The sequence below is a fragment of the Antennarius striatus genome, chromosome 7, assembly GCF_040054535.1.
Source record: "Antennarius striatus isolate MH-2024 chromosome 7, ASM4005453v1, whole genome shotgun sequence".
NCBI classification, from domain to species: Eukaryota; Metazoa; Chordata; class Actinopteri; order Lophiiformes; family Antennariidae; genus Antennarius; species Antennarius striatus.
In genome coordinates, this window is record NC_090782.1 from 20031092 (window position 1) to 20043581 (window position 12490).

The following is a 12490-nucleotide window of genomic DNA, read 5'->3' on the forward strand; positions in this document are numbered from 1 at the left end:
CACCTCTCTGCCATCTTTCTTGACGTCCTCAACCTGTGATAAATGACGAGCCTTCTCCTCATCTCACATCTCATCTCCCTCCAGTCTCTCTTTCCTACCGGGGCCTTGTAGTCCAAATCCTCCATGGACCTGAAGAAGTCCAGACTCTTGGCAGCGCTGAGTTTGCCTTGAGCCGTCGTGGTGGTGTTCAGGGAGTCCAGGATCTCCTCCAGCAGGTTCATCTGGCCTGAGCAGGAGGAGTCGACGTCCAGCTCTAGCGAGTAGGAGTCATCGCTGTCCTCGATGTACGACGCGACGTCGCCGCTGTCCTCTGACGAGATCCTGGAGAGAGAGAATCAGGTGGTGTGGAGTACATGAAATAACCACGTTTAATATTTATTATAGATTGTTCATTACTGTAAATAACAAGGTGAAAAGGTCAACAGATACAGGTGAGATCACCAAGTATGAATGACATTTCTGTCACTGCCATTACTAAATGTGTCCACTTGGGGGCAGTATTACCAGCAGTAAAAGGAGGCTGAATCTATCCACTGTTTCCTAATGAAATCCCACATCAGCTTACAGAAGTTCTAATATCTTCACAATCATGACATAAATACTTGAATCAACATGACTATCCCCTCAGTGAGGAAACGCTGAGAGTTAACAGATCATAAAAATGGGGTTAAATATAGTAACATTACAGCTTACTTGCTTGCCCTGTCCATCTCGTCATCGTCAAGCCCGTATCCGAGGTCTCGAGGGCCGATGCTGATGGGAGACTTGTTGAAGTTCTGCTGTTAATGAGAACACACAGAGTGAAAGCAGTTGGATGAGAAGCGTAACGCCGCTAAAAGTTACCGTGGAAGTCGTGGGCTGGAACCGCGGTAGAGGAAAGATGCAGATCTTTGTGTGGTGGGTCCCAGTAAGACAGGAGGCCTAGCTTGTCTTAATTAGCCGCGACTCTTTACGCTGATGCTAAATTTGGGTCTGGGGATAAAAATCTTCGAGATCCCCTGCAGTATTTTATCAAACTCAGCATTATGTACTTACACTCTGTGAGGTAAGACACGGGAAACAACATTAATCATTTCCACGTGCACACCGGTGCGTGTGATTGTATTTGTCATTGCAGTTTTGAATCACCAGTGTGTACTGTACTTGTCTGACATAGTGAGTTTAATAAGCCACCTGTGTGCCATATTTAATGGGCGGGTTAAAGAAGAGACAGAAGCTTCACAGAGGAGGGCAGGACTCTCCCCATGGGAGCCCAAATCCACCCCAGGCCACTTATTAACATGCCTTCCACTACGACGCACATGTTCCTCTCTCGCTGCATGTGCATGTTCTCTTATGTTAACACTATCTCACTTTTAAATTTACACGGTTCAACTCTTGCTGGTACACGTTCTTACTCTACACATCTGTAGTCGTCTCTGTTTTTACAAGTATTTAATGTTGTCCTTGTCAAGTCGGTGATTTTTGTACACAAGAACTTACGGGTGACAGTACACAGGCTAATCGCTCACATTAGCCCACATTATGGAAAGCCCACAATGAGATAAAAGTTCTCTACGGCTGTGAATGTGAGCGGACAGCAGACGTAAAGACAACAGTGAGTGTTTGTTGTGTTGTGGTTGTGATAGAGGGAAAATCAGAAACACAACAGTGGGGAAAAAAATGGTAAGAAACACCAATACATGATCAAAAGGAAGGAGGAGGAAGGGGTTAAATAGAAAAAAGGAAGGAAGGAAATACTGAGAGGTGAGGAAAACTTCCTCAAAGCTCCGACAGAATGATGAGAATGGGGTGCGGGGGCGCCGGGGGTGGGGTGATGTATTGGAACCGTGAACCAATCCGGTCTTGATTAGCCGACCCGGTGCCAGACAGACAGGCAGAATTTGTAACGTGTGGCTGGCCTGGCCTCATTTAGGATCCGTGTTCGACCAGGGACGACACACACACACACACACACACACACACGCACACACCCTATTACTAAAAACACAAAGAGTTAAAGTGCCATTTTGTCCATAAAAGTCAGCGGAGGAGATGTGTGCAGTAGCCACTTAAGCTTCTCAGCCATCGGGCTAAACATGAACACATGTGGCGGCACCGCTGATTGGCTGAGCCGCTCCCCTTCCATGGTAGCTCGGAGCTATAATGAAAGATTTCAGAGGGGCTCGGGCCTGGGATCCCTAAACAGCCTTTAATGGATTCCTGTGTCAGGGCAGTAAATCTGGGGCCAGACTGACGTGCCAGCCAGCCAGAGCGGGCCGGTGGAGTGGAGATGCACCTGTGAGACACTCGGCCAGGTTTCAGACAGGAACGGTTACACAGAAACACTACGACACATGTGCAGTACACGCTCACGCTGCTTGCACTTTTTGAGACGGAGGATGTGTGCGAAAGGGCTGTGTTTAAGGAAGCAGGGCCTCTCTCTACGTCTAGGTGTTTATTAAAGCAAGGTGAACCCAAAAACAAGCAGACATAGGTCATGACGCCCCGGCCCTCTGATCTCTGTTACAGCTTTGGTGTCGTCTAGGAAAAGGAAGTTCCATAGGGAGCAGTAAATGGAAGGCATCTCACTTCATGGCTTTATCAATTTGTCATTCCCTCTTTTCACTGTGACCTTTAAGTGCAGCAGTTAAAAGAAACTATTTACAACAACTGAGCATTTTATGATAGAGGAAGCAAATTTGACGCAGGAGCGGCGGTTATCACACATATCGGATTCGATTTGAGGATAACGTGAGACGCAAAGCGAGTTACAGTCAAATATAACATCAGAGCTAAGATTAAATGTAATGTGATAATTTTTTTAAAAAAAAAAGGCAAACACAAAAGAAACAGAGAAAGAAGCTCTTGAAATGTAGACATCCGCCATATGATAATCTGAGAAGCGGTGTTAAAGCTGTGACAGCTTTGCCACAATCCCGTACCTCCCCAGGCCTGACAGGACAGTGGAAAGCACAAAAACGGCAGAACAACAGATTATCATACCGCTCCTTCATTAGCCTCTCGCTGTTGGCAAATGGGGAGCTGAAAGGTGAAAATGGAAAAGCGGTTCTCCCTCCATGGCTTCCTGTCACCCGTTTTCTCCCTCCATCAATATGCTGTCAGTGACAGATGTCACAGTTTCTGTCTGTCTGGCTCTCTTTCCCCTCCGCCACATCACCGCGGGAGAGGCGGAGGAGAACGCGACGAGTGAAAGAGTCAGAAAGGAAGAAGCGATAGAGCAAAAGGAGTCGTAAAATAATTAAACTGGTCAAGTAATAACGGCGAAAACACAGTCGCAAACGCAGTATAAAATTCCTTAAATAAAAGATAAGATTTGACACCAGAGCTGCTCTTAAGCACTAAACTCACCAGACTGACTTCACACGCTCTGATGGAAACGTGTCTGAAACGCTTTTATGTCATTTTGGAAATTATTTTTAATCTTTGATCCCAGCTCTGGAGTGTCAGCCCAAAGATGGAATTGAGTCCTGACGACTTTGGGTTCAGGCTTCAGGCATGAAAAGCAACACACACTCTCATCTCCTGTACTGTGGATAGGACTTTACAGCCATGGACTGGAGAGCAAATGAATCGTAAACACATGTACTGCTATATTTTTCTCTAAGCCTGTGCATACTAACGCATCTGAGCAGCTCTGACAAAATAATTCATATTTAAGTCGTATTTATGAAAGGAAAACAGTCAACAATGACATTTTTAGAAGTTGGATTTGGAGAAACAAAACTTTCCGCCTCCCCTCTTTCCAGGCGTTATCATTTATGTGTAAGTATCTGCATTTCTGTGACGGGGCCAGCCAGTGGAGGGCTTTAATAGCCAGTCTTACACTATACATTTCATATGGTATTTCTGAGTGGGCACTGATCTCACAGCTTGGCAGTCTATGTAAAGAGATGCCGGCATAATGCAAACAAACCTTGGGGAGATGCAGAGGCATTGCAGAAGTACAGCCAAGCCTGTGTCTGCCTGTTTAAGAGACGTTCACTTGAAGGTGGGGGTTGTGTGTGCGTGTGCGTGTGTGTGTGTGTGTGGGGGGGGGGGGTGGCGTTTGAGGCAAGATCCACCACTTGTCCGCCCAACTGGCTGTTGCTAAAAGCCCGCTTCCCTTTTGCTTGAAACAGGAGCTGTTTAAAAGACGGAAAATGTGCATTATGCTGGTTCTGTTAAACTAAATTCAACTCATCCAGTAAAATCACCAGGTGTCTTTCTGTGAAGGGGGGAACGCCGTGCAGTACTTGAAAGGCGCCAGGAGATGGCACTTTGGTTTCAGCGAGAAAGCCAGCTGGGTCTCTGAAGTGAAGTGGAGACGACAAAAGCGTACAAATAACTGTCTAAACACACACAGACGTACAAACACAGGGCGTCTGCATTTAAAGTTCACTGAGATGAACCCCAACTATTCATCCAACAATACTCATCCACAATATTAATCTCTCTATGAATATTAAGAGCACATCTGAGCTATTTTCAATTTAGCATTACATAAAAAAAGTCATTACTATGAGTCATAACACACGTGCACCGCGTGCTCTGTAATCCACAGTGTGTGAGTGTTTTTAATACATGATTAACAATTCGTTTTACATGGAAATAACCGCTTTTGCTTATTGTCGGGATTCAACACAACACCCAAACACACATAATGTTGGGGTTTTTTTTGCGCTGCTGCATGAACTATACTTCAATTTAAGTGTAATTATATTAAAATATATTTTAGCAGAGGAGTGTTTGAACTCAGGGATGAATGCTTGTCATTCATGGTGAAATCACACAACTGCACGAACACACACATACACACACTTCTCAAGTCATGTGTACAGTGTACGTATGTGTCCGTGAACGCATGAGCTGTCTCCCAGTGATGCTAATACGTCCGACCAAGCACACACACACACACACACACACACACACACACACACACACACACACACACACACACACACACACACACACACACACACACACACACACACACACACACACAAATTGAAGTATTCGTTTGACTCTGTTGCTGTTTTACATCTTTGTCAGCTCCATGCACCCCCTCCCTCCCTCCCTCCCTCCATCCTCAGCTGTGTGGTGTTTTCTGGACTGGCACCTCTCCGACTTCACCAGGAGAAGGGTCCGGGGGCCTGGGGCTGAGCCCGGCCACAAGCCTGCTGGCTGTCATTGTCTATAACACTGTCCCAACCTCCATTCTCCTCTGCTCTCTTAACAGCTGTCATTCTTTTGTTTCCAACCCGAGGCAAACTGCTAAATGCATGCGTGATTGTCTACAGAGAGCGCACACACACTCCAAGAGATGCTCATGTACAAAACGGCTGAGGTGCAGACACACTTTGGATTTGCAGATGCTTCCAGCAAAACATCACATAAAACACACAAACACACCAGATACACAAAATCTTAAACAGGCGTGACGCTCCAAACGTAAAACCATACAGGAGCCAGAACAATGGCTGTTGTTTGCTGTATCAGATGAGAAGTCAGCAGCCCAAATTCAGTCGTGTTTTTGTCAAACGAAAGGATTACTCCTACATTCTTAATCAACAAGCTCACCAAACACAACAAATCACCCACATTGCCAGATACGACTGAAATATGTACGCAAATGACAGCAGCACTTTCAATTTGGTGCGTGTGTTGGCTGATCAAATAGAAAATGAATTTCATAACTCAGATTATTTTTTTTACTATGATTAATTAAAGGAGCTACTCCAGGATCATCCATTTCATTTTCAAGGACAGACACAGAGGGGTTTACACAAAAAAAAAAAAGAAAGAAAGATGAATGATAAAAATGTGTCAGGCTTTTCCTTTCATGCAAAGGGGATGGAATGTCTTTAATCAGATAACATTTTTGCCTCTACGTTTACACAGCAGGTGAATGAGCCTCTGTTGGTCACTTGATCAGACGTGTAAGCATGTAAACAGGAAGCAGGTGGTGGTTTCTGAAATATATATGTATGAGCTAAATAAGAAATGATAATAACATATATATTGTTTGATATATGTGGCACTAAGTCTTAAAGGAGCCGAGTTTTTGAGTTGAATTGTGTCACATTACACTTTGAGGTATCACCAATAATGAGTCTACCTTCATAGTTACACATGGGGAGCGGTGCAGTAACAGAGAACTCGTAGTTTAGGGCTGAGAATGAATGACTTTCATTCAAATTTAAGATTTAAGTTACTTTATTAATCCCCAGGGGAGAGATTCTTTTCCACCCAATATATCAAACATACATAAAGGCCAGAGCGTGCGCGCGCACACACACACACACACACACACACACACACGCGCACACACACACACACACACACACACACACACACACACACACACACACACACACACACACACACACACACACACACACACACACAGACAAAGGAATTATGCACATTAAATCATGGATCATGGAGACATGGGCATACATGTAGGGGTGCCCTAGAGGTAGTTTGTGTGTGTGTGTGTGTGTGTGTGTGGGGGGGGGGCGGTTGGTGCCTTGCTCAAGGGCACCTCAGCAGTGCTCAGGAGCTGAACTCTCCAGCTACCAGTTCACACTCCATAGTTTGTACCAAGCTGGACTTGAACCAGCCACCCTAAGGTGCCCGAGCCAGGTCCGTGTGGACGGAGCTCCTGCAGCCGGAGGTCAGGACTTCTGATTGTACGGAGCAGAGACTGAGTGGAGGAACGACTGGAGAGCAATGAGGTTTTGCTGAGGAACTATTATTGGCTTCTGTAGGCACGCGAAGTGGGGGAGGTATGAGGGTGAGGAAGAGGGGTTTTTTTTTTCCTTACTTAACCTTTATTTAACCAGTTTAGTCCCACTGAGAGCAAGTTCTCTAGCAAGGACCACCTGGTTAAGACAGCCGGGGGCAGAGCACAGAATTCCATAGAAGGTAAATACATTATTAAAAGAACTGATCTTTTCCAGTGCAAACTAATTTTAAATGTTTTGAAGGGTTGACAGAAGAGAAATTGACAGTTGACAGAAGAAAAACACAAAAAAAACCCCTGATGTCAGATTTCATTCTCCTCCTGGGTTTTGTGTCTATCATGTGTAAAGATGCAGGTCATAAAATAATATACCTAGACTGTGAGCGATAAAAATGTTAAGAATATCAATGTGAAAAGAGAGGAGTGGGACGAGCACATAGCAGATTATATGATGCACAAATGCACACATAACCAGAGCTGTGGGACATGCCATCCTCTGTCCTGCGCGTCTCTCCTCCAGTGGTCTCCAGGGACCCGTTACTGTGGCGATGAACAGGCCTGGATGGCAGCGACAGGGTATGAGCATGTGTGCATCCTGCCTGAATATTATGTGTGCATGTGTGTGTTTGTGGGTGTGTCTGTACATCAATTGCATGTTAACTGTTAATCTGTGTGTGTATCGGGGGTTGGCCTCTTCTTTGTGTGTGAACGCCGCGGTGGTGGGGGGAGGAGGTGTCCGAGGAGGCCTTTAGAAAAGCTCTAATTGCTGCCGCTTTCCTCTCCCCTGCCGTCACACCTTCATTCTGCACTAAGACTTTCCAGCCTCATCACACACAGGAAACACAATGCTAATAATTAGAGACAGCAAACGCTCTCTTAATGTGACTTGTGGCTCAACGGTGGCCAAAATGTCAGCGAGTGCATTGCAGGCATGTCCATTTAAGCAATAAGAAGTGAGAAGCTCCAGCTGCGAATACAGAGGTGTGTATACATATATACATATCTCTATATTAAATGCGAGATGCAAGTAGTACCCCTGAGGCTGTATACATGTGTTTGTACTGCACAGGAGTGTCTCATTTTAATTAGATGAAGCTAAACTTCCTGTACCAAGAAATGTACCTGTATATTTTCATTTACTCTCAATATGGTATATTTTCTGACATTTCTCTCCAGATAAAACTATTGAATTAAGTGTGTTTTCTGTGCACATATTTACCAGCTCTGCACATAACAAAGACTAAAAAAAAAACATGCTATCCACTTATGGTGCAAAGCAAATTTTTCAGAGGAAATGCTGACCAGCAGATGAGTTGCTTCTACTGTCCGCGCTGTTCTGAGAAAAACACTGAATGTACAACACGAGCGTGTTGAAAGGAAAAAAAATGCTTATCATTACATTTGGCACTTTGACAAACTATCGCTTCCAAGAGCTGCTGAAAGAGAGAAAGTGGAGAGAAAAGCGGACAGGAATAAAAGGAGAAAGATGTTCGAATGGAGAGAAGGAGAAAGGGAGAAAGGAGAACAAAAAGTGGACAGAAAGAGGACTAAAGTGGAAGACTGCGTCCGTGTTGATCAAGTGAAAAGTGAGCTCTGGTATAATCAGTCTCTGTACATGTAGTTAACTAATTTACTGATGTGTATCTGCGTGTGCATGGGTGTGTGTGTGTGTGTGCATCATACCCGTCTCATCTTCTGCAGTCTCCTTGGAGACAGGCTCTTAGTGCTGGTTGGAGACCCCGCGCAGACAGTCATCCCTTCTTCTTCTTCTTCCTGAAACACAATGAAGGTAAATCAGAGATGTGTTGTGTCAGAGGATAACCGAACGCTTCAAAATACATCTCCCTCGAATAACCAATGTATCATCTGCTGGAGCCAAAATTACAACTCATCCGATGTTCTTCTCCTTTATTTAAGTTCATCTTTTTCAAATGAAAGTCATTATCGGACTATATCGGTTGTCCAGTTTGTTGCTCTTTCTCATTCCTCCTGATAAAATTCATTGAATCGTAACGGATCCTTCAAGAATCTAAAGCCTGATGTAGCTAATTCATCATCATTTCAATACACTGAAAAAGATATAGAAGTTAATGTGAATCAATCCTCTTTCAAACAACGTCTGGTTCAGGTTAATACTCCACAGTGCATCAAACCCACAGATGACAATAGTTCTTCGTGCATTTTATTACCTGTGTTTGAGTGATGCTGGCTGAAATCTACAACATCCAGCTCTTTTAGGAAATCACTGGCACTTTTAAAATATGAAACTGGTCAATCATAAAACATTGTGAAAAACTCAAATCCTCAGTTTGGGTTCTTAGCCATGAAAATTGTATTGAGAGTTGGAAAGTACTGAATGAAGATCTGGTCTTAAAACATACGCAGGTGCTCTGACAGATTCAAACAAATACAACGACAGAAATGATGTCTGCTGAGGTTCATTTGTATATGTGTGTGCAATGCGGATTAACAATGATCCTGAGAAACGTCCATTCATTAAATGTGTATATTTAGAAATGTATGAATGCACAAAAAAATCTAAATCAAACCCCTCAATCACAGCTACTGTGCGTGTGTGTGTGTGTGTGTGTGTTTGTGTTTGTGTGTATCCACGTAGAAGGATGCTGCAAACTCCTCTTGTTCATCATCATCAGTGGCCTCTCTCCTCTTTTCCCCTCTGACAGATCAAACTGCTATCGCCTTATCAAATCCATCAGGCTTATGGAAACATACACCTCGTTACATTAGCTTTGAGGAAATCACAGGCGCACTGATGAAATATGCAGACAATAAAAGAGAAAGAGGGGCTGCGGCTTGGATGACATGACAGGCCGTAGCCAGAGGGGCGTTGGTTAAAAATGTACAGCCCTGAACAAAGCGCTAAGCAGACTTCAGCAGTCATTAAAAGCTGCGGCGTCAGAATCAAACTCTCCATGTAAAGCAGCCTTCCTGTCTGTTTCCATGAGAGAGGCATGTGTCTGTCTGTGGGCCCAGGAACAGAACTGTCTGTACGAGTGTGTTTGTGTGTGTGTGTGTGTGTGTGTGGGGGGGGGGGGTATTGTGAGTGTGTGTGGGAGTGTGAAGGTACGTGCTGCTCACCCTCGCTTTAAGTCTGCCCTTTATGTCCCGGATGCCCCTCTTGGCATGACTCTTGGCCTAGGAGGGAAAAACAACAGACACCCACAGTCATACCGACACACACACACCCACCCACACACCCACAGTCATACCGACACACACACACCCACCCACACACCCACACCCACACACACCCACACACACCCACACACACACACACACACACACACACACACACACACACACACACACACACACACACACACACACACACACACACACACACACACACACACACACACACACACACACACACACACACACACACACACACACACACACACACACACACACACACATTACTAATCAAACCATGTTGCATTAACATTCTGTTCTGGTTTCATGTAACATCAAGAAATTCTTTGATCCCTGTGGCAAAAACGCAGAGACAAAAGGCTGGATAAGAGAGCCTTGTACACTAACAGGAGGCGATAACATGAAAGGGCACCCTGACCACCTATTGTACAGCACATCACGACATGGTGCTGCTCATCCAGCGAATCCCATTTCTTCCTCTGTCTGTTCCAAAACAGACCATTTTTTAAAAAACTAATAAATTGTACGACTAAGATGACTCAAAATCACCCAAATGGCACTTGAGGTCTATTGAAATTGGATATTCAGGACGTGGTTCCGAACGTGAAGAAGAAGATTAAAGAAAAAGAAATTCTGCGCTGCTGGTTTGTAGATGAACGTACCTTTGTCACAGCTGTATTTATGAATGCCCCTCCTCTCTTTAACAGACAGAAAAAATAGTTAGTCATCCACATAGAGGCATTTTGGATAAGTTTCAGCACACATTCAAACTATTTTTTTAATGTTAAATATTCATATATGCACACAAGATAGGCAGTAGCTGTTTGATTATTACCCGGCCCAACCAAAGCATTGTCTCATGTAACAACTAACAGGTGGAGACGATTCCTCTCATCATCAGTTTGATCATTTTATATCTGGTTTTTTGAGCATCTTTGTCACACTGTGATGAGCAGTATCCTTAAAAATAACGTGGCAACAACTTCTACTGTAATGTTTACATCACAGCAGTCCTACAGGGCTAATTTGGAAAGATTAAAACGTAGCCAAAACACCTTACACAGTCGTAAATGTTGTCAAACAGCCTCAACGCAAAAAAGTGATGAGCTGCATGATTCCCAGCATGCAGAGGTTTTTATTTAGAAGTAGTTTAAGGGCAATGGATGGAACTGTGTGTGATTGATATCGGCTTTGAGTTCCACAGACTGACATTATGGCGTAGATATCTCTCAATCTCTCTCTGTGTGACTTCTTATCTCTGTGGTGTTCTGCATCTCTTGCTTGGCGTCTCACTCTTCTCCTCTGCTTGGTCTTTAGTGTCAGCACAAAGCGTCGGCTAAACGGCTAAACAGAGTAAATGGCAGGCGGCGTTTCAGAAGTCGGAGGAGGGAGAAAAGGAGAGGGGCCGAGGTGAAGGCCCCTCTTATAGATCCCTGTCAGTCAGGAAATGTGAACTTTAACAAACCTTTGAAGAGCACTCTAGAGAACTAATTCAGCCTCAGCTGACGGCGTGCAGAGAGAGAGAGAGAGAGAGGGAGAGATGGGGAGAGGGGGATGGAGAGAGAGAGAAGGCGAGAGAAGGGAGGCAGGAGGAGCCCTGATAGATAACAAGACGGAGAGAGTGAGGAAGACGACGCAAGATAGACGGCGGAGGAAAAGGAGAGGAGGAGAGAGGGAGACAGGAGATGAAGAAGGAGGGAGAGAGATCTGTGTTCTTGGGTCGGTTCAGCAGAGTAACCCCTGTGTTTGCTGCCAGATCAACACGTCATGTCGGAGGACGTCTTGTCACGTCAAATCACTTCTGTCTCCTTTCCCCGTCTGTCTCTACTGTCCTGCTGCACGCGCCGCTACACACACACAAAACCACACACTCACGCTGGAGCCGAACATCCAGGCAGCCCTTTCATTCTGACGGCAACGCCAGGACTTCAAACGCTGAGTCGTGTCAATCACGCTTTCAATTAAATATAACTCAGGGAAAAAAACGAGTGGAACATAAAATAAAGCAGCAGATAAAAGGACTGAGGTATGATAAGCAGGACATTGTGAATACCTTTACAGTGTGCATCCATTGCTGGTAAGACCTTGAATTACCTGGAGGGAAATAAAACACAGGAAATATGAATTAAAGATTTGAAACTCCACAATAGTGCATTAACAGTGCAGGGCAAAGGTAATCACATTTTAAATTGCAAAGCTTTTTTTTTTTTTATTGAACAGGACAAATATGGTAAAGTTATCGTCACCAGATAATGTTGGTGATAAAATGTGATTTGTCTTCTTCATCCCTTTTGTTACCTTCTTTAATGTCAGTTTTATGTCAAATTAACATTTGTAACGTAAATTTATGGACGTGTGACAACAGGAATGATTTACAGCAGAGACTTTTTCGTTGTATTCATCATTGTTTGACAACATAATTGCATCTGACAGTCAGAAATGGTATTGATGAACCTAATGATGCTATGAATAATTAGCTGCAACATGTGGATGACATTCCTTTTTTCTTGTCCTGTAAATACGACTCAGACCTGAAGCGCTCCTGAGGGATTTCAAACTTCTGATATCTCCTGCAGTCTTCATGCGTAATAA

The 12490-nt window shown here is 44.2% G+C and overlaps 1 protein-coding gene across 3 annotated transcripts in view; it reads right to left on the minus strand.

The window, feature by feature from the left end:
• The window catches only part of dennd1b (DENN/MADD domain containing 1B), a 96171-nt gene that overhangs the window by 2153 nt on the left and 81528 nt on the right, over positions 1-12490 (minus strand). For 2 of the 3 annotated variants that reach the window (XM_068318800.1, XM_068318802.1), the window contains 6 exons: positions 11952-11992; positions 10561-10596; positions 9824-9880; positions 8408-8497; positions 694-779; positions 99-321 (listed from right to left, as the gene is read on the minus strand). In XM_068318800.1, the coding sequence (XP_068174901.1) occupies positions 99-321; positions 694-779; positions 8408-8497; positions 9824-9880; positions 10561-10596; positions 11952-11992 (533 nt within the window). The remainder of the gene's footprint in view (positions 1-98; positions 322-693; positions 780-8407; positions 8498-9823; positions 9881-10560; positions 10597-11951; positions 11993-12490) is intronic. The other variant, XM_068318801.1, reaches the window with a different exon arrangement.